We start from the raw sequence: 23,497 nt of genomic DNA on the forward strand, positions 1-23,497 counted from the left end.
TAGGAAGACTGCTGCAAACATCACCCACATACACATGTGCAAACACTGACGTTTTAGATAGATTTTAATTCAATTTAATTTTAACAGTTTAGATTGATGAGGCTAAGGAACATTTATATAACTCTTATTACTTGTTTTAGCTAATGGTTTTATGTTACATCATATATTTTAAATATGCTGTGAACCACTTTGGGTCTGCCAGGAGAAAGGCAGCAGAGAAATTCCCAAAATAAATAATAGATATGCTTTATTTCCTGCAATAAAATTCCCTGCAACAAAATGCATCAATCGCACAAATGTACATTATTATTTCGTTATCAAGTTATTTAATATCTTCTTCAAGGTATATAGAAGTTCAGATAACATTTGTCAAGCCACTGTGCTTGTTATGGTAAACTGGGTATGGATTGCACCAGGTCACCCAGTGTGTCTCTATGGGGAGTCACAACCCAATGTTGAAATTACTACACCACACATACTCTTTATTTCTGTACAAAGGGATCCACATAACCTTTCCTTCACCGGGAAGTGGTTTTTTTTTTTTTTTTTTTAGAACTCTTTGAATTACTAGATCTTTTCATCCCTGCTTCCCATGTCTGATTAAATTAACCCAGTATTTTTCAAGATGTGTCTGTACTTGGCTAACGATTGTGTTATCCCAGAACTAGCAATGATGGCCACTGTCATTAAACACCACAATTGTTTACAGGACACAGATTCAACAAAGTACGAGCAAGGGATTTTACATCATTGTATAATTCTTGTTTAATTATTGTAGGTTTAATTAGGTTCTAATGTTGTTTTAATTAATATATGGGGCTTTTCTGAGGTTATAATGTTGGTACTTGTTTGCTTTATGGAGGCATTGGATGTTTGCCATTGTGTGTTGGAATCCGCCCTGAGTTCCCTTGGGGAGAATGCAATTTTTTTTAAAAAAAAATATTTATTGTTATTTTCTTTTTTTTTTATTTTCTAAACGGTTCAGGACCTGCCTATCTGTGCAACTGCCTCCTCCCCTATGAGCCCACACGGTCCTTAAGATCTTCCGGGGATTACCTTCTCTCACTCCCGCCCCCTTCTCAGGCGTGGTTGGTGGGGGTGAGGGAGAGGGCATTCTCGGTGGCGGCCCCCCGTCTCTGGAATTCCCTCTCTAGGGAGATTAGGCAGGCACCCTCCCTAGCCACATTCCATAAGGAATGAAAGATGTGGATGTTTCGTTGTGCCTTTGACTGATGACCCCTATGACAAATGATTGTATCGTGATCTGTTTTCACCATTTAACCTGAATTCCTATATTACATCATTATATGTAAGTTAAACTGAGATGACTCTGATCCTGTTTAATTGCTCTATTTCCATGATATCTCCTGTGCCATTTATGTTCCTATCCACCTTATTGAACTATTTATCCCTTAATCAATTCATATGTTGGCCTCCTTTCCCCCTCCAAAATTGGTTTGCTGTTGCTTGATACTTGTTTATTACTGTTATGCTGTTTGTCCTATTTTAATTTGTAATTTGCTGTTGCCTTGCTTTTAATCTGTATTTTGCCTGGGCTTGGCTCCATGTAAGCCATCCTGAGTCCCCTTGGGGAGATGGAAGCAGGGTAGAAAAATAAAGTGCTTCTTCTATTTTTTTTTGAGGTCAAAGAAATTTGAATACAAAATTGCAGTATTCATACTTCAGTTAAAGACCATGTCAATAGAACTCCGTTTATTTGAAGTCTACATCTAATTAAATAATCTGTTGCTGTGTTGTTGTTGTTGTTGTGTGCCTTCACGTTGTTTGTGATTTATGGAAGCCTTAAAGTCGTGTTTTCAGAGATGATAATTTGAGTAAAGAAAAAGTAATGTTTCAGTTCTGTCGAAAGCTTATAAATCACATTTAGTCATAAAATATCTTCACAGGAGTTTCGCTAGAAGTTTTATTAAACAGACTATTATTGTACAACTTCAGATACATTCTTTTATTGTAATCCCAGAGCTTCAATAGTTCCCTCAGAAACAAAATCCTTTCTTTAAAAAATAAAAATGAGGACACTAGAAAATAGCAAAGGGAGACAACACTCAGAAATGCAATGGGTGTGCAACTGAAGAAAACAATTGCCATCTACAGATAAGTTAACAAAAGCAAGTACTTATCCTGTGTTTGCTAAATATTAAACAATTTCTTTGTAAAGCATTTCAGTGAGTGTTACTAATGACAGACATTTTCTATACCTTGAAGAAAAAACAACTCACCAATGGCATTTTAATGGCATTTTTTTGAGTTCATAGACATTAATTCAAATATAAAAATCATTTCCATAAGTGTAAAGAAAAAAAAACACAGCCAAATTTTATAGAAATCTTAATATTGTAAACAGCATGTATTGTTTTACACAATGAAGCAGATTTTTTAAAGAAAATATGTTTATACGCTAATATTTATCCTAAAATGTGTACATACTACATAAACTTTTGGGAAAGGTTCTTTTGGTTCTTTTGGTTCTTTTGGTTCCAGGTGTTGTGCTGACTTAACATAGGGAAGAGGAAGCATTTTCACTTAATATTAACTTGCAAAATTGAATCAACAATCCCCAAGATTTGCAAAAGCTTCTTGTCATACTGTTGAAAACATTTTCAGAAGGAAACAAGTGGCACTTCATTGGAATGAGGAATTTAATTGCTGGTTTGTTCAAAAGCAATGGTAATTAATGTTTATACCTACAACCAAATTGAGATCAACAACCAGGTAAAAGTTTTAAATATAATGGTTCAGATCTTTGCTTTTTTCATATCTAGGACCCATTAAAATCAATTTAGATTTAGATTTATCATCATGTCTGATTGAGTTCATTGAATATATTCTTAATATGACTCTGGCTACTACTGACAAATGTCCAGTAGCCAATTTTCAAGCAATAATTTCCAGGATTATTTGTGTGAAACTATTACATTTAAATTTGAATAAATTTACTGATATACTCTTGTGCAGAACCTCTTCTACAGTTACATTGCCTTACTCATGATTAAAGAATGTGTAAGCAGCAGGAAACTGCTTGCAATGCTAGAAAAGTTATGACCACTTGATAAGATAGCTGCGGATGTGCTTGAAATAAGTTTTCTCTTTATCCATCATTTTTCTGACAGCCATTTTCTGGATGTCCCTTTATACACAATTTTTTTAAAAAGGGGAATGGAACATAGGGAGCAGCCTGAAATAGTCAAAAGTATCTTAATTTCCTTAAATTTCTGTAGATACCTATCAAAAACACTGAAGATATCATAAGCACAGACTGTTATAGTTTGGTGACAGAGAAAATCTTTGTCTTCAATGACTAACAGAAAATGTTGTCTGTATTGCATTTCATTCAGTTTAAATGTGATGCAGAGTTAAAATATGTAGGTCTGGAACCCAAAGAATATTAGAACTTGGGACAATTACATCTGAGAGGAAGTTACTTTTTGGGCAACAAGTCCCAGAATTCTACAAAAAATAGCAATTCCAAATTTGCATGCCCAGTTAGGCTTTGGACTTGTTTCCCTACAACATTAGAATACTTTGCCACATGGCAGAGTCTATCTGGAAGCAATTGGATATCGTATCCTATATTTGTTTAACTATGGGTATATCTAAGCCCCTTGGGCAAACCTTGAAGCAGCTCTGGTTTCTGGTCAATATATTTGCTTTTTAAAATGCAATTTAAGTAGTAGGAAATGAAGGCTGGATCCATATTGTTTGTAACTGCATTACATGAGTCACTGTAGACCTATATAATGCAGTTCAATGCAATTAAAGAATGTGTGCAATTTGAAGTTTGCTTTGTGCGAGACCCAGGCATACTTTTACATAAATCCTATTGACTTCAAAGGAGCTTATTCCTAGTTTCAACAAAGTATTTTATAGCAATGCATTTAAGCAGAAATGTTATCGTACAGTTCTAAAAATACAAATTTAGTAAGGTAGTTTCAAGTTACTTTCAAGAATCAATACTATTTACATCTGTGACCCTTCTTGCACTATCGATGTGCTCTTGTTTTGAAACCAATTCTATCATTTCTTCTAAATAGATTGATTTTTTTCTTTTCTTTTCAGTCAGTATGCTAGATCAAGTAAACTCTATAATAAAGGAGACTGCTTTGTAACACTTTGCATAAATTGAGAAACTGGTTATGCATTAATAGAGTGAAGAGTTCCATGTCAAAGGTAGTATCTGTGGTGAACTGAGAAAGATTTGAATTCAGGGGTTTCTGTAAGAAAGGCCTTAAAGTCAGGTAATGTTAAGAATTGATGATGTACAATAGGACTTAAATGGAAGGCCTCACTCACCATTCATAAAAAATGACAGGACATGTAATATTCGACTGTGTTGTTTCTGTAAAGGTCTTCTGCATTAACTACTTGTAACAACACAGAATCAGTGGGCAAAATTCCTCTAAATTTTGTTCTTGTCTTCCCCCAGCTCTGATGTCATTTTGCTGTCTTGTGCTGACCAGGTAGCGAGCTTCACAAGAAAACTGAACTGTGTGTTATATTTGGAATCACGACCTCAAATTGATTCTATGTGGTTTGCATAAAATAGGGCAAGTAATGGAATAGAAAGAAACAGCATAAAATAGGGCAAGTAATGGAATGGAAAGAAACAGCTCAGACTGTTCTGTCAAGCTGCTTTGAGCATAATTCTGTTTTTTGTCTTTCTTGAAAAAAAATAATAAAAAGAGAGGAGGTAACAATGACAACCAAACAAGGACAGCAAATAATGTGTGCTTTTGCTAGATGACTATAGAAAAATAATGTGGTAGGCAGTTATGCTCTTCAGCATCAAGTATATATATAAAAAATACTGTGCCAGTAGTATTAGCATTTAAGTACATTGACAAAAAGACAACATCAGAGTTTTCCTATACTTTCAGTGCCTTTTGGAAATGGATAGCTTTATGAGATTCTTTTTTTAGACAAGAGTAATTCATTTTTCTTCCATAATGTGATTTGCTACTTATAAATATAAAAATGTGGTATGGTGGCAAATCTAAAAAAGAAAAGAACTTTCTCAATTATGTGCAATTGCATGCAGCCTTATTGGTTAGAATACTGTATAGTGCTGTACTTTGTTACTCTTCTTCGAGCTGTAGCAGGAGATGCTGGTCCCATTGTTTGGCTAAGGAGGTTATCGGGGCCAAGCATTGGACCCAGACCCCCAACACTGCTCATACCAGCCCCAGACATCATACTCATATTGCCAGCTCCACCACTCATACCAGACCCAGGCATCATACCCATATTGCCAATGCCACCGCTCACTCCTGCTCCAGAAACCACTCGCTCTGTAACAACCACATTATGTGCACCTGCAAATTCAGGAGGAATGCCCAGGTTGCCCTGCATGCTAGTGGCAGGTCGAATCACTCGTTCTGTTACAACTACATTTGACCCATCAGCCATATCAGGAATATTCATAGAAGGTGGTATCCTTGCATTTGGAGCAATGACTCTTTCTGTGACTACTACATTTGACCCATCTGGCAGCTCAGGGATATCTATCATGCCATGCAAATCAGGGACTGGAGCAGGAGCAAGTACCCTTTCTGTCACTAGAACATTTGATCCATGCAGAGAATCGATGTTAAGTGTGGGAGGCTTTAGTTTGGGCATAGATGTGTAGGTCTCAGTTACCACTACATTGCCATGGAGCACAGGGTCGGGCATAGGTCTTGGTGGCTGTACAGAGGATGTTGTGTAGGTGTTTTCCGTAACAACTGTTGTGCTACCAATATTAGTTGGGGGAGGCACTGGGGGAGATGTATTCACAACAATGGTTGTTCCAGGTGGTGGCAGGTTTAGCTCAATTTCAGGATTGGGCAGAGATGGCCAAGGTGCATTGGGATCAGGGAATGGCTCAATTTCTATACCCAAACAGATTTCTGCCAAGGTTTTAAACTTGGGTCCCAGTGTCTCCAGATAAGTGTCATCCAGGTCATCTCCTATAAAACTGCAACAGCCAATTGAACCAACTGGAGTTCCTATGCCTTCATGATCGTATATCAGGAGACAGTCATTTGCAGGTCTGCCTTCATCTTCATCAGCATAAGCAAATGCTTTCTAAAAATGAAGAATAGGATAAGATAGAATTAAAATCCTTGTTTTCCTGTCAACATAAAAGAAAGAAAAAATTAAATGGCCAGGAAGAGATGAAATGGCTGCACTGATGATGCCCTGGGAAGATCATGTAATCCCTGATCTAAATAATAGTTTTGATCTTGGGAGAGAAATCTATACCCAGTTGTTATTGAACTACTGTTTTCATCATTATATCTGACCACTGGTCATGTGGTGAAGTTGACAAAATCCGCCCCCCCCCCCAACATCAACAATATCACTCCCTGTTGCATGAATTCATTGTATTAAAACTCAGATGGTGTTTATGAGTTACCTCAGAAAAGTAGCTGTCTAGGAAAGCCATGTTCACGCCACTTTCTCTGTATTCTTTTATTGTTCCTCCATAGGTTTCTTTTGTTCTTCCTGTTGTTCCATAGCCTGTAGTTGTTTCATAGCCTACAGTTGGTTCATAGCCTTTAACTGCTCCAAGTCCTGTTGTTTCTTCTCTGCTCACCATTCCTCCACCATATTTAGTTGTATAGATATCTGAAAATACATATTTTATATTTTACTTTAAAACACCATGATATTATTAAAGTAATGACCCAAATGGCCAATCTCGAGATACATTCAAATCCACTTTAGCTATGCTGGTGGGTATAAAAGATAAATAAAATATACTATATGCTGCTGAATGCAGCTGAATAATGGAATGTTATGATCACACTTTTTCCTTAAGTGTTCATGTTTCCATGACTCAATGGGAAATATTATCACACTTGTCTTATACAAGAAAGTTATTTCCCTGCACTAAGGCTAATACCATTCTTTATGTGGAAAAGTGATGGTAAGATGCTCATGATGGGCTGGGGAATGCATATTTGTCAACCAAGGTATGAAATTATTATTTTTTAATGTCACCAGAAGGGGCATGTGGTAGAATGGCCACAGTCTTACAATTTCCCTTTGTCAAAAATAGCTGCTCTTTTCCAAAAAAGAATCAAGCAGAAGATAAACTCACCAATATAAAGTCATTTCCCAGCACGCAATATACACAAATGAATTGCATTTGCACATCTCCTTTACCCTTTGTCCACTGGGTACGAAGGGGGATGCCTATTTTCATAAGAAGCTTGCATATGCAAAAGAATACATGCTGAACTTCAGATTTTTGCATTTAGTGAGTATGCTTCCATGAATTAACTAACCTAATAATTTAACAGGATAATGGAATGAGTTGTCTTACCCATGTTATCAAGCCCATACATAGGATAAGTAATATTTATGGAATAATAATTCATTCATTTTAGAGAAAAGTAATTGTTTACCTGAGGAATCACCAAAGTCACCTTTAGTTGTTCCTGTCACACAGATATTCGAAACATCCTAAACAAATAAATAGTCAACATTATAAACACACATTTTTAAAAACAAAAACAAAACAGGGATATAGTCAAGAATAATTGTGATTTTATATGCTTTTGTAAGCTGCCGTGAGTTGCAGTTCTGGGGGAAAGGTAGGATGATGATGATGATGATGATGATAATAATAATAATAATAATAATAATATCTTATTGGCCTGATTCAGAGGTCCATTAGTGTAGCAGTATGCTTGGCACATGCTATTGTGCCTACAAAGACCTCCTATCTTACTTAGATGGCTTGCGGGCACTGCTAACCTCAGTTAGTGTATGTGAATTGGCTTATGAGGTGGATACATTTTTGTAGTTGGATATGTGCGATCGCTTAGTAGTAGAAATTATATTCACATGGATATTGCTGTCTCTAGATTCAGGCAGGGCTCATGTTTGGACTGAAAACTACAGAAGATCTGGGAAGGCTTACATACTAGCAATTACCACATAGGGTTGCATTAGTGACAACCCTATGTGGCCTTCTCTTCACTCTTGCTTCCTGTTAATTTGCCCTTTCTAAGTGTATGAAATATGACAAAGGCAAGGGGAAGAAACCTTCCTTTCTCTGCAGTACTGTGGACTGGAAAGAGAGAGCAAGTGAAAGGGTAGTGGCAAAGGATAACAGTAGTGAACTGTCCCACTTTAAGAAAGGAACAGCAACAACACATGGCAGCCAATGGCTTCCATGTCAGTGCCGTGGTGAATTTTAGTTCAGGCTTTAAACGTGTTGATCCCATCTTCACAATAGTGTAAAACCCAGACTGAATTCAGTGATTCACTGACATGGGACCCATGAGCTGCCACTGAGATGAGCTAAGACCATCTGTAGTAATGCAATGGCAGGGATATTCCAAGATTACTTGAGCAAGTCTGCCAACAGATTAGCTGAAAGAGAGGGTTTCTAAATAATACTGAAAGTTAGATCCATTGATGACTGGTAGATAACAGTTGGCCAGCCAACCAACCATAAAGATTTATGTGATTTAAGCTGTCACTCTTCCCAAATGTTGTCAATAGGACATAGCTAGTGTGGTGAAATCAGATTGACTACATCAGATTGACTACATCCTTTGCAGTCAAAGGTCGCGGACATGCATCCAGTCGGTGAAAACAAGACCTGGGGTTAACTGGAGCTCAGATCACGAACTTCTTATTGCTCAATTTAGAATAAAACTAAAGAGATCAGGGAAAATACACAGACCAGTTAGATATGATCTCACTAACATTCCTAGCGAATATACAGTGGAAGTGAAGAACATATTTGAAGGACTAGATTTAGTAAATAGAGTCCCAGAAGAACTATGGACAGAAGTCCACGACATTGTTCAGGAGGCGGCAACAAAGTACATCCCAAAGAAAAAGAAAACCAAGAAGGCAAAATGGTTGTCTGCTGAGACACTGGAAGTAGCCCAAGAAAGGAGGAAAGCAAAAGGAAACAGTGATAAGGGGAGATATACCCAGTTAAATGCGCAATTCCAGAGGTTAGCCAGAAGAGATAAGGAACTATTTTTAAATAAGCAATGCATGGAAGTGGAAGAAGACAACAGAATAGGAAGGACAAGAGACCTCTTCCAGAAAATTAGAAACATTGGAGGTAAATTTCAGGCAAAAATTGGTATGATAAGAAACAAAGATAGCAGGGACCTAACAGAAGCTGAAGAGATCAAGAGAAGGTGGCGAGACTATCCTTCTATATAGGAAGGATAATAATATCGAGGATAGCTTTGACGGTGTGGTGAATGAATTAGAACCAGACATCCTGAGGAGTGAGGTTGAATGGGCCTTAAGAAGCATTGCTAACAACAAGGCAGCAGGAGATGATGGGATCCCAGCTGAACTGTTTAAAATCTTAAAAGATGATGCTGTCAAGGTGATGCATGCCATATGCCAGCAAATATGGAAAACACAAGAATGGCCTTCAGACTGGAAAAAATCAATTATATCCCCATACTAAAAAAGGGACTGCTCAAGTGGCCCTTATTTCTCAAGCCAGTAATGTAATGCTCAAGATCCTGCAAGGAAGACTCCAGCAATACATGGAGCGAGAGTTGCCAGATGTTCAAGCTGGGTTTAGAAAAGGCAGAGGAACGAGAGACCAGATTGCCAATATTTGCTGAATAATGGAGGAAGGCAGGGATTTCCAGAAAAACATCTATTTCTGCTTCATTGAGTATTCTAAAGCCTTTGACTGTGTGGATCATAATAAATTGTGGCAAGTTCTTGGTGGGATGGGCATACCAAGCCACCTTGTCTTTCTCCTGAGGAATCTGTACAAGGACCAAGCAGCAACAGTAAGAACTGACCACGGAACAACAGACTGGTTCAAGATTGGGAAAGGCGTACGGCAAGGCTGCATACTCTCACCCAACCTTTTTAACTTGTATGCAGAACACATCATGCAATGTGCGGGGCTTGATGAATGCAAAGCTGGGTTGAAAATTGCTGGAAGAAACATTAACAACCTCAGATATGCAGATGACACCACTCTGATGGCCGAAAGCGAGGAGGAGCTGAGAAGCCTTCTAATCAAGGTGAAAGAAGAAAGCACAAAAGCTGGGTTGCAGCTAAACATAAAAAAAAAACAAGATTATGGCAACAAGAATGATTGACAACTGGAAAATAGAGGGAGAAAACGTGGAGGCCGTGACAGACTTTGTATTTCTAGTGCAAAGATTACTGCAGATGCAGACTGTGGCCAGGAAATCAGAAGACGCTTACTTCTTGGGAGGAGAGCAATGTCCAATCTTGATAAAATAGTAAAGAGTAGGGACATCACACTGTATTCCCTGTAGTCACCTACGGATGTGAGAGCTGGACCTTAGGGAAGGCTGAGCGAAGGAAGATCGATGCTTTTGAGCTGTGGTGTTGGAGGAAAGTTCTGAGAGTGCCTTGGACTGCGAGAAGATCCAACCAGTCCATCCTCCAGGAAATAAAGCCCTACTGCTCATTGGAGGGAAGGATACTAGAGACAAAGTTGAAGTACTTTGGCCACATAATGAGGAGACAGCAAAGCCTAGAGAAGACAATTATGCTGGGGAAAGTGGAAGGTAAAAGGAAGAGGGGCCGACCAAGGGTAAGATGGATGGATGGATGGCATCTTTGAAGTGACTGGACTGACCTTGAAGGAGCTGGGGGTGGTGACGGCTGACAGGGAGCTCTGGCGTGGGCTGGTCCATGAGGTCACGAAGAGTCGGAGACAACTGAATGAATGAACAACAAAAGTGTGGTGAAGTGTAACTGGACTGGGAATTAAGAGATTTTATCTCTCAGGCTAACACGTTTCACAATTTGTGAGGATAAAGTGAAGAGGAGGAGAGCTATATTGGGTGTTTTGGCATCACTGATGAAAAAGCAGGATACAAACACACAAATAAATAAGTGCTTTCTTCTCTGTAAAGTCATAAACGAACCCGATCTTCTGGCTGTGCTCCTTCAATGCCCCATGAATGTATAGCTCCTTCTGTACATTCAGGCACAGGCTCAAATCCAGCGCCAACTCCACCAACAGGGCGAGATTTGCAATAGCGACAACAGTTGCTTTGTGACATCAGAATTGGAACCACTGGAAAAAACCCCAAAAGTATTCCATTTTAAATAGTAAGCTGAATATTTGTCTGTGAATATGAACAAAAGACACTAATTTCTCAGAAAATGGCAAGTTGTAAATCTCAGAAACTTGAAATTAAAGACTTTTGGCACATATGCCTTTAGATTTAGTTGACCAGGTCTATCTGTTTTAGTTAGTTCCCTGTTACAAAAATCATGTTACAAAGACATGTATCATTCTTGTTTGCTAAGGCAAGATTTCTTGTTCCTATGTATCCTAGGGCAACCTTATCTTAATTTCCTCAAAGGAGTTTTATACCATTGCTTTCCACTAAGGCTGAGAGATTGTGACTTGCCAAAGGTCACCCAAAGAGTTTTCATGGCTGAGACCTAGTCCAACACTCAAACTCTATACTATGCTAGCAAATTTCAAGGCAAGATACATAACATTAAATATAGAGTTGCAAATTGGGACTACATTGCCTAGAATACCTCAGGAAACATAGGTACTGGTCATGTTAGAGATGAACTTAGGGAACTGTAGTCCAAAATATTACTTTGCCAAGTGTTGATCTGTTGCTTGCCTACTTAAATTTCAGTTCAAATTTCAATAATGTTGATATTCAGTCTAACCCTGTCTCTGGTACTAAAGGTGCTTTGATAGTAGCTGAGCATATATAAGTGCACATGGATAGGATTACTAATGTTTCAATCTTAATCTGTTCTGAAATAACTATTTATTTAATGAATGCTGTAGGTTATATATCAGAGGAAGGAACTAGCAAAACCACTTCTGAGTATTTGCCTAAGAAAGCTGTGTAAAATTCATGGGGTTGCTATAACAGGCAACTTGTAGTCACATAGGTGTGCAAAAGTAAAACTTGGCTGATACATAATATCAAACACAGTTACAAACTGGGACTACAATTTCTAGAATTCCCCAAGAAACACAGTTATGTCTCTACCAAATTAAACAAAAACGTTAATGTTGTAGCAAATTGTTAAATACAATCAAATTAACAACAACAACAGTAAAAGTACATTTATCTTAATGGCATACTTACGCACAAATATTAATCCTCCAAGAAACATCAGAAAAATGGCAGCAGGACTAAGTGCAAATCCTCCGCCTTCTCTTTCTACACCTACTCCAGGAGCATAAGTATCACCATTGTCATAACCTCCATCAGTGATTCTGCCACTATCAATGTCACCATCACCACCTGCACCATCATAATAATCACCAGCACCACCACCACCACCACCCCATCCACCACCACCTGTTCCACCACCTCCAGCTCCACCACCTCCAGCTCCCCCACCTCCAGTCATACCACCACCTCCAGCTCCACCACCTCCACCCATGCCACCACCTCCAGCTCCACCACCTCCAGCTCCACCACCTCCAGTCATACCACCACCTCCAGCTCCACCACCTCCCGTCATACCACCACCTCCAGCTCCTCCACCTCCAGTCATACCGCCACCTCCAGCTCCACCACCTCCACCCATACCACCACCACCAGCTCCACCACCTCCACCCATACCACCACCACCAGCTCCACCACCTCCACCTGCAGCTCCACCACCAACAATGGTAACTCTGATTCTCTGAGTAGCACCATTGATACACATTGCATTGCGATCACAATGGCAAGCTTGCAAAGGAACCACCAGTGGCCTTTCACAGCTTCTGCCACTGTTGTCATACACTTTAACTTGGACTTCGTGAATGAAAAACCCTACATCATTGCTGAACAGTGCTGCAGAGGTATCTGTGGGTGTTTTTTTGTAAGGGAAGAGAAAAACAGAAAAAAAATATTAAGAATTCAACTTTAAAATCTCTTTGGTCAGATATTTTATACTGTTAATAAAAATAACATATTGTTGCCCAGGAAAGCTCAAGAAAACCAGCAGCACAAGGCAATCTGTGATAAAATGATCCACTATGATGAATACTATGTCCAACATGGATGGTTCATCATTTGAAATAAACTGGATTGGCAGCCATCAAGGGCTTGAGGATTATACCATTTTAATGGTTGTTCTTCACACTTCCTTGAAACTAGGGGTGATATCTGGTTAATGTTTTTAGAGATCTGTGTTTTTTTTGGAGACTCAGAAAATCAAACTTCCTGGAGGCATAGTTCTCCATTTTGATTTTTAATTTTTTGACAACTCAATTGAGGAAGGAAGAAAAACTCTATGCCATATGAGGACATAAGGATACTCAGTTCCCATCCCTGCAATAAGGTAATGTTTTCTGTTTTATGATCTGAAACACATTTCACTTGTGTTGCTGATTTCTGTCTTCACTTTCTGTTGCTCTTTTAAAGCTAAAACATTATAAATGTCTATAAGAACTGGTTCTTAGGATTAAACTACATATATGCTCTATAAATTACATAAGCTTTACTTTCTCGGTAAGCATGCAGATGTCAGATGCGGATTGAATGAAAACAGAGTAGTTTAAACTTCTCACTAGGTGGATATTCCTTCTAAATGACCCCTACCTGCATCTACATGGATATTAAACTTCATTGTCTAACAGAATTTTTAAAAATTTTCATAACAAGGAATTCTTATCTGTCTCTTGGACACAAAGTGCATAAATTTCTTTGTTCCCTCTGGAGTGGAGGGTGAACAAAAACAATGTAGCATTGGAACTCATCTATGGAAACCATTGCCAGGTTCTGTAGAGGAGTGACATCAGTAGGCAAAGCTGAGACGGAGCAGAGGAAATTGAAGTTTCACCACCTGTACTACATTCACATATTCTTGTATACATCAGTGGGGTGCTCAGTTATGTGAAAGGAGTCTTATAAATGGACTAACAAATGTTGGGGGTTGTGCTAGGAGCCAGAGCAACTTTTTAAGTTTCTCAAATGTTGAGCAATATGGGTAAAAGGTGATAACAACATGCCACTCCACTCACCATTCATTACTCTGATAGTCCATGAACTTCCAGGAGACTGAGCCACTATGGTGAATTTAAAAGGTGGTCCATATGGATGGTCATCTAGATCTTTAGCTGTGATCACTACTGATGGATTGTCCAGACACACTTTTCTGATCTCATCAGTCACAATTGGGCAGTTATCATTGACATCTTGAATAGTGAGCACAATGGTTCCAGTGGCTGTTTTGTAAGGAACATCTGTAATAGATTCATGAGTGTAAGGGAGACTATATCAAAGGAATCTTGCTGCTGAGTTAACAGACAATAATATCCTGACAGTAAACAAATCATCTAGGAAATCTTAAAAGTATCAAGGGAGAAAAAAATGAATCAAGGGTTTGGTTTTTTTAAGAAGCCAAGTGATAAGTAACTGTCCAAAGACTGAATGATTGACCAATAAAAAATCTATATACACTCCTTTTCATTTCTCTCTCAACTTGAAATATAGATTAAAGATACTATCTTTACATATCAAGATCTGAAAGCAATGTAAAAAACTGATTAGAAAAGTGCATTGGCCTAGTGAGAGACTTACATGTGGCCAGAATAAAGGTAAAGGTTTCTCCTTGACATTAAGTCTAGTCTGGTCCATCTCTGGAGGGTGGTGCTCATCTCTATTTCTACGCTGAAGAGCTGGTGTTGTCTGTAGACATCTCCAAGGCCATGTGGCTGGCATGACTGCATGGAGCACCGTTACCTTCCCACCATAGTGATACCTATTGATCTACTCACATTTGCATGTTTTCAAACTGCTAGGTTGGCAGAAGCTGGGGCTAACAGCGAGAGCTCACCCTGCTCCCTGGATTCGAACAGTCGACTTTTTGGTCCACAAGATCAGCAGCTCAGTGGTTTAACCTACTGTGCCACCAGAGACTCCCTACATGTGGACAAACTATTTCAAAAAGTCAACAACAATTTGCTTCTCCATTTATTTGAGCACAGTGAGTATCTCTCTGAGTATAGATTTTACTCCTGGACTGAAAAATAGGTAGGTTGTGCTACTACCTACTTTTTTCAGTTTTAAGCAGGCAGCTGGGAATTTTGCAAGATGAGAAACTAAAGAAGTGAGACATTTCAGAAAATAGGATGAGAGCAATTAACTTCTATATTTGTCGTCCACTGTGGTTATGCTGGATCCCACAGTTGCACAATGAAATAGTCCTTCCGCCCTTCCTAGTCATCATACCAGTAGTGTGAGAAAAAGTTGTCTCTATATATACTTGCAAAAACAACATCATTCTTGAGTTTAAAACCTTAAGGAAAACTGGAAAAAAGAAAGAGCCATTTTCTTACCTTTACAAATAGCAAGTACCTCTGCTCTGTATGCCCCATTCATTACATAGATTGACTCTCGATCTATCACTTTGCTAAATGTGATTTCAGCAGTTGTTGGGTTAATGTTAAACCAGGCAGCTGGATCATGCCCCATCTCATAGCTGGTCAACAGAAATGTTTAGAATTAGATATAAATACTAACAAATTAAGCATCGCCATGTTGTTATTGCAGACAGACCAATTAAAATTAAATCATTTTAATTTAAGAAGACAGTCTTCAAAATGCTTCTGTTTTCAGAAGATGCAGTAAAAACAAAATTTAGTGAGAAATATACCAACATGTGATGATTATTTTATTAATATGTAACTACTATTTTATTGCTTGGATAATATCTTACAGCTTTTTAATACATTATGGAGAAAAAGAGGTGGTAAATAAGTGTGAACTTTCTGGTTTGTACTCTGGTTTGTGCTATTCTAATACATACAGAAAGATTTGTGGGAGAATTGATAGATTAAATAATATGACTCTGGGAATCTGAATTGGTACAACCTTGAATACTAGCATCTCATTTAATTCATTTAAATATGTTAGTGTAAACTTCTTATAATTGATAACTAAAAGGCAGAGTTGATTTACTATCAACTGACAAAAGAGGCACCAGCCATCTTTGGACAGATATACATAAATTCCAGCTTGAGTTGGGAAATAGTGGGGAAACTGGAGCATGTTTGGTGCTCTTTTTGAACCCAGAACAGACAATGGAGCACACTGTAAATCTAAACAAGCAAAACAGTGGCACAAAGATCTCAGTAGTGACTGAGGTGTCATGTGAAGCAAAGATAGTCGAAGGTTGAGCCGCCACTTTTCATTCCACAGGAAAGTGGGGAAGTAGAAGTATTGTCTTCTTTGTTTCTTACAATAAGAAGGAACATTTTGTTTGTTGGCTTGGAGTTGTGTGTTAAATTGTGGGCAGGTACAATGATTATTTTGGAAGAAGGAGTTTTCTGCACACTATGTGAGCAGCAACAAAGACCAATTGGAAGCTGGTGGAGAAAAGGAGGGATAATGTAATATGTAGACAGGCCCTCAAATTTCTGGGGAAAGGAATCCACTGAAAGTAAATAGAACTCCTAGCTCATTAATGTGCAAGTGAATGATGGGATGATAATAATAATAATAATATTAATAATAATAATAATAAAATGAAATCCAGAATATATATCTCATTTGCTGTGTCATACTGTGTTTTTGTGTCAGTAAAATAAAAAAAAAACTGGGGGGCTCGTGGTGGATTTAAACTGACAGAAAGGCAAATATTCAATGCCACAATAACAATTAGTACAAACATAATAAACCAGAATAACCCCACATAAGACAACTTAGACATAACAACTATAACTTAAATAAAACATAATTTATCAAAAATTATGACTAACATAGAACGTGAACATAAAATATCCGAATTAATATACACAGGCATCACAGTGGCTCACAGATGTGTGCATGGATTATATGGACAATGATGTCAAGTGGGCTAATGTGATCTAGTAAGGCCTGGATGCAAGTATGCTTTCTGGTTAGCAGTCTGGTAATAGTCTCTCTTCATCGAATCCTCCTCCTCTCCATATGCTTGTGAGCAAAGATAGGTTTTCAGCTGTTTTTTGAAGGAGGGGGGGGGGCAGCTTTATTTCTTAAGGGAGGGAGTTCCTGAGGAGGGGGGGATCACGGAGAAGACCCTCTCTCTCTTTCCCACCAACAGTACCTGAGACGGGGATGTTGTGTATATCCTGAATGCAATATTGCAAAACAATATGCCAATGAATTACTACTCCCCTGTTTTTAAAAAAAATGCTAGTCTAGTTTTTTAAGACCATTATAAAATTACCAGTTAATTCACACATGTTTGAAGTGTGATCTTCATTCCCGTTTAACATACGGCTAGAGAGATAGTGAGCTATAGCTGATGAGAGATCAAAATAAAACATTTTTTGTAGGAATTTCATTGGATAAACTGGGAAATCCTATGCAATTTACCAGTATCAGCTTGGATATTAGTAGCAAGAGATGGGTGACAATTTTATTTGGGAACAAAGTTTGTTTCCAAAGCTAGCAAACATTTTTAATGAAAAGAAATGATCTAAGAGAAAGTGAAACTGGCAATTTCTTTCATTTTCAGCTACTAAAAGTCTGGATAAAATTGCATCCTTGTGTATTCAGCCGTATTTGTCCTGAATTAAGCTTTTCTGTTTTCTTCCTGGCAGATTAATCACATTTCATAACTATATACAGTGTTCCCTTGCCGTTTCGTGGTTCGCTAACTGCAGACTCCCTGTTTTGCGGCTTTTTTTAAAAAAAGTTTAAAATACAAGTAGTAAGGGAACACTGTATATTACAGACTTGAGAGCCCCATGCCAGTGGGGAAGCAGGGAGGGAGGGAGAAGGGTGGCTCCAGCAAGGGGAGGGGGAGGGAGGGGGAAAGAGGAGAGGAAGAGAGAGAGAGAGGAGGGGGAGAGGAGTGGGTGGAGCTATACTGTACATATACAGTATAGCATCCCTACATCACAGTTTTTCACTTATTGTGGGGGTTCCTGGAATGTAACCCCCATGATAGGTGAGGGAACACTGTAGACATAAAATAAATCATGGTTTTCTCAATGCAGGGAACAGGCATAGCTATGAAAATGGCCAATGGAAATGGCTGAACATTTTGTTTTGATGTGTTTTTTATTTAAAAAATCCCAAAACATGTAAATTTCTTATTAATGGGGAAACAAGTTTTTTTTTTAAAAAAAGAATGGAGTGTGGGGCAAAGTGAAACTGAGGAATTAACTGTCTCTTGTACTGATGGAGCTGAAATAATAATAATAATAATAATAATAATAATAATAATAATACCATGTGCCTGTGGTGGGATTACAAGCCTAAAAATGTTACATTAAAAATGTTAAAAATAAACATGTCAAACTACTCTGAGACTTCCGAATTCAGACTGACAGAGTTTTGGAGCACAATACTCCTGACCTCACGATTGTGTTAAAAAACAAGGAATGGATCGTTGATGTTGCAATCCCAGGCGACAGCAGGATTGAAGAGAAACAACTGGAAAAGCTGACACAATGCAAGGATTTAAAGACTGAACTGCAAAGACTCTGGCACAAGCCAGTAAAGGTGGTCCCAGTGTTAATCAGCACCCTGGGTGCAGTGCCTAAAGACCTTGGCCTACACTTAAACACAATTGATGCTGACAAAATTACCATCTATCAGCTGCAAAAGGCCACCCTACTGGGATCTGCATGCATTATTCGCTGATACATCACATAGTCCTAGATACTTGGGAAGTGTCAGACGTGTGATCCAATAGAACAGCCAGCATAGTGACCTTGTTTGCTGTGTGCTAATCTTGTTGTGTTTCAAATAGTAATAATAATAATAATAATAATAATAATAATAATAATAATAAACAACTTTATTTGTACCCCATCTCCTCGAAGGGACTTGGGGTGGCTCACAGAAGCACTCAAGGTGCAACACACAAAATACAATAAGTGTCTAAAATAATATCACAATAACAATAACAGTAACAAACAGCATAAAACCAAAAACCCCACTAGTTAAAATCAATAAAATGCAACAGTAGCAGCAGATATAAAACAAATTGCAATCAACATCAGTCTGAAAGTGCAAGAAAAAATAATCAACTGAGTCCTCATTATAGTCAAGTCTTAAACGAGGTCAAAGACTATTTAAAGAGCTAAGTCTTCACATTGGTTCAAAACACTTGAAGAGTGGGGGCTAATCTAATATCTTTGGGGAGGGCATTCCAGAGCTGGGGGGCCAACTCTGAAAAGGCCTTATCTCTCATCCTCACCCGCATGAGTTGGAGGTGGGACAGAGAGGAGGACCTCCCCGGCAGATCTCAGGACCTGAAACGGTTCATAGAAGGAGATGCGGTCTCGAAGATGGGCTGGACCTGAAGCATATGGGACTTTGAATTGAGTCTGAAAATGTGTCGGCAGCCAGTGGAGCTGTTTTAATAGGGGTGTCATATGCGCCCTAAAATTGGCCCAAATTAGTAATCTTGCAGCCAATCTTTGCTCTAGTTGCTGCTTCCGGGCTGTCTTTGAAGGCAGCCCCAAGTAGAGTGCATTACAGTAGTCCAATCTAGATGCAACTAAGGCATGGACCACCATGGCCAAGTCACACTTTTTGTGGTATGGTCACAGTTGTAATAAGGATTACAACTGAGGTAGTTAGTTATGGGAACATCCCTTAATTCTCTCCAGTGCTATTCAAAGATAATTTGATAAGTTACAAAACCGTGGTGGATTTCTGAAATATTGCAGAGGTTTAGGCAGTCTTGAGAATAGCCTTGTCATTATAGTCTCTCTCTCTCTCTCTCTCTCTCTCTCTCTCTATATATATATAAGCAGTCAAAGAAGCCCTGAAATTATCTTAATCTGTTTTTTTGAAAAACTGATTGAAACAACAAACAAACAAGGAAGCCACACATTACATTCTGTTCCGTTTCTCCTAAGCACTTTGCTCTGCTTTAATTTCACATTGGATGAGTCTTAGCTGCAAGGATTTCTTACCGTACATTTGTGGCTATCCTTCCAGTATCCTGATCAATGGCTTCAAATTTTCCAACGGTGTAAGTAAGTATATTTTCACTTGTTAAGCCTTCAGATGCAGAAACAGTAATTGTAGTTGGATTAAAACTTGGTCCTTCTATTATATTGCTTACTTGTACTATAATTGGGGTACCATGAGCTTGATACCGAGAAGCCACTGAATAGTGAAAAGGTGCTATATTCCGTACCCCAATGCTCAGAGGTATGCTCGAAAATTGTTCGTAATCAATTTCCTAAAAGAAATAAATAAAATCAAGTAAATTGGGAAGCTGTATCCATTTCTTCTGAAAGATTGATGAACCAATAAAAGAACCCATGATTCAGTGGGTAAAAAAATATAGGCTGAGCAATAAGTCTAGAAGAATGGGAAGAACGAGGACACATTGTGGTGAATCCGGTGGTGGCCAGTGGGGGACAGGGGGAACCTGTTGATTCAGTGGGTTTACTCTTAGTTGGGAGCAACAATTGGATATAGGAATTATTGGGAGAGTTACTTTTTGAACAGTTTCAAAATTGCATAAGAAGAGAAGCTGGAAAAGATTAAGGATCTGGCAAGGCACTTCTTGGCAGAGTCAGCCTTTTTCATAACTGGAAGGTGAAGAGAGAGGAAGGCCAGTCAGAGTTAAATGTTGGACCATCTTAGACACAGTTGAACATTATACAAGAAAGAGACAATAAGAAGAAATAAAGATTCAAGAGCCTCAGTTTGGCCAGAACTGTATTTATTTCTCAAAGACTTTACCTCTCCTCATAAAGACTTTGCAGTGAGACTCAGGAGAAGAGAAAGTATAAAATTCTTGTCAGTTAATAAATTCTTGTTTGATTAAACTATATAGTCTCCAATCTGTTCCCTGCACAGCCAGTTCGCCTTCCAAGTAGTTAGGATAGCATGGGGGCAGAACAGTAGTTATTTTCACAGGTTATGCCATTACAAAAGAAATAGAATGTCCTAGCTCTGTTGGATTTAAAGTGCATGTGTGTTGTGTGTGTGTTTGTGTGGACTGGTGATGGTTTCTGAGCCACTCACTGCAGGTCCTGGGAGTGCTTCCAGGGAAGAAAGAAACAAGGGGAACAAATTTAGTCGCTTGGCCACTGGGAAAATTAGTCATTCCCTTGCATCAGATACACTGAGAAGCATTGCCTTATGTGTACCCATTCTACCCTCAGATTTGTCCCTCTTCTATCCATGGAGGGTTGACTCTGAGTTAGAGATCCCCATGAATCAAAGACACAGGGGTTCAACTAATGCAAACAGTATGGAGGAATGTCAGAGTCTTTTTATCTCCATGGTTAGAATAGTATGAAAATGATGGTGCAGCTTAGTTGTATATACTCATGGAGAGATACACATATGTACTAAATGTGTAGATATCACTTGCCTTGCCTGGAACTGATGAATTGCTTCAACAGCAAAATAGCTACTATTTCTTACTTCTATAACAATGCTCCAGTTAAAAGTTGGGGCTGTCTCATCACACACTGTCAGGGTACAGGTCCAGAAAGTATGGTTCCAAAATCATAACCATTATTTTAGCCCCTTCAATTTAATGTCTTCTGTTAGCTCTTAGCTGCATGAATTTTCAGCTTTTAAAAAACATCTTGGTGCAAACAATTGTGTAAAGTATTTCTCACATCTGGACAATGCAGCAAAGTAGAAAAATCATGACTCTGTGTGTACACATAAACAAGTGATCAGATTGGGACTTTTCAGCGGAAGGGAGATATTTGAAATGCATACCTTTATCACTCTCAAGATACCCTGATTAGTTGCTTGGTCAAGTACTATTTCAAAGTTGTTGTTTTCATTTCCAGAGATAAAGAAAAATTCTGCAAACCAATTATCTGTCATTGCTAGATCTGCATCTTCAACTTGTATCCTCAGCAGATCTTGACTGAGGGAATTTTCTATGATTGTTACAGAATACTAGAAAGGAAAGAAAGAAGTGATTGAAACTCAAGGCACCTTTAAGCTAATTTTACATAGCATTTCCATCTTGACTTTAAACTCTCTATTGTACACAGAGGATGCTCTACCCATCTCATCCAGCACTCATATGGCTAAAACATGGGCATTTTCAGTTGCCAGAATGTATTAGTCAGCATAGCTAGTAACCACTGTAAGTTCTACATAAAGATACACCCCCAAGGCAGGAACAAGTACTTCCTACGAAAGGTAAACGATATATTGAATTACTAGGATGACCGTTTGAAGCAGAGGGTAAAAATTATTCAGAAAGCAAAATAAAAGCTTTTCAGAAGCAGAACCAACCTGAGGATGGTTTTTCCTTGAAACACAATGAGGAAGAGTGTTTATTAAAATAATCTGAAGAAAATTTTTAAAAATAATAAATGTAACACATCCACACATAATCAATCCCCAGCATGTTATGCTGATCTCACTCACCAACCATTCACTTGCGTGTGCCTTTCAATTTCTTGTTCTATTTACTGTGCTTGTGAAATAATTAATAATGACCCTAAATTTGCTGAAGTACAGTGGACTCTTGGTATCCACTGTAGATACCAAAACACATATGCTTAAGTTCAATTAAATGCATTTGAGATCATGAACAGAGTAGGGAATTGTGAATTCATAGGATGATTTGGGCAGTCGAGGTGTTTGCAGAGGCAGATGGGTGTTTCTGCAGCCTTCCCAAGCAAGTGGGAGGGAAATTACAAGACAGGATGTTCTTCCACATTGGAATATAATACTCCTTACATATAGGAAACCATCTATCATGGAGAAGGTTTGCAATCTAGATGTTTTAGGTTTTGAAATCTGCATAGCAGGGGTGGAAAAACATGCTTCTCTTGATACTATAGTCTAACAATATTTGGAGGATCACACATTCCCTATAACTTGTGGACATACTTTTCATTGAACAGAAGACCACCACCCTCTACTACAAGGAAACAATGTACTGAAATGCAGGCATGAATGAAGAAACAACTACCCATTGCAAGAATATAGAGGGAAGGTTATACAGCTCAATAGAAAAGAGCAAACATGAAGTCCCTAGGCCCTGGAATTTCCAGTTAAAGAAATGTCAGATGGTCAAAACTTGAAGGTACTTCTGCCTATGATTTCAGACTGGTTATGCTAATCAGACAAATTCATTGGGCTAGCTCATGTGTCAAACTGAAGGCCTGTTAGCCAAATCCAGAGCACCGTGTCATTTATGTGTCCCCCAAATGCCGTACTACAGCTCCTGTATTCTTCATCATTAGATATAATGACTAGTTCTGATGGGAGTTGTGATACAGTAACATCTGGAAGGCTGTCATTTGTTCTGTTTGAATGTAGATACAGAAGTTGTGGATATGATGTCTGATGTTAAAATGTCATTTAACCTTTCCTTAACCTCAGAACCAGAAGTACTGTTCTCTTGCTATGGCTATTATCCTCAATCTGCATGGCAGATAATCAAAAGTGATGTAAGTTTCTGTTCAATAACATCTGGGAACCCAAACTGAGTAAAAACTAAAGATCCCCAACTACTATATTAAAAAATAGTTGGTCCTATGTATTCACAGATTCTCCATCTATGGATTCGACAGGATTTTGAACACAACCATAAGGCTGGTGTG

At 38.5% G+C, this 23,497-nt stretch overlaps 1 protein-coding gene across 1 annotated transcript in view; it reads right to left on the reverse strand.

Moving 5' to 3' along the window:
* Positions 1-4,015: 4,015 nt before the first annotated feature.
* Positions 4,016-23,497, reverse strand: part of LOC132774787 (desmoglein-4-like) — a 38,286-nt gene continuing 18,804 nt past the window's right edge. Inside the window, exons 8-16 of the mRNA XM_060775214.2 lie at positions 21,648-21,833; positions 19,871-20,142; positions 15,293-15,435; positions 13,976-14,197; positions 12,105-12,815; positions 10,905-11,056; positions 7,407-7,464; positions 6,413-6,624; positions 4,016-6,081 (exon numbers count right to left, since the gene is read on the reverse strand). Coding sequence (XP_060631197.2) covers positions 5,059-6,081; positions 6,413-6,624; positions 7,407-7,464; positions 10,905-11,056; positions 12,105-12,815; positions 13,976-14,197; positions 15,293-15,435; positions 19,871-20,142; positions 21,648-21,833 — 2,979 coding nt within the window. The 3' untranslated portion in view covers positions 4,016-5,058. The remainder of the gene's footprint in view (positions 6,082-6,412; positions 6,625-7,406; positions 7,465-10,904; positions 11,057-12,104; positions 12,816-13,975; positions 14,198-15,292; positions 15,436-19,870; positions 20,143-21,647; positions 21,834-23,497) is intronic.

The sequence above is a fragment of the Anolis sagrei genome, chromosome 4 (genome assembly GCF_037176765.1).
Source record: "Anolis sagrei isolate rAnoSag1 chromosome 4, rAnoSag1.mat, whole genome shotgun sequence".
Taxonomy (NCBI): domain Eukaryota; kingdom Metazoa; phylum Chordata; class Lepidosauria; order Squamata; family Dactyloidae; genus Anolis; species Anolis sagrei.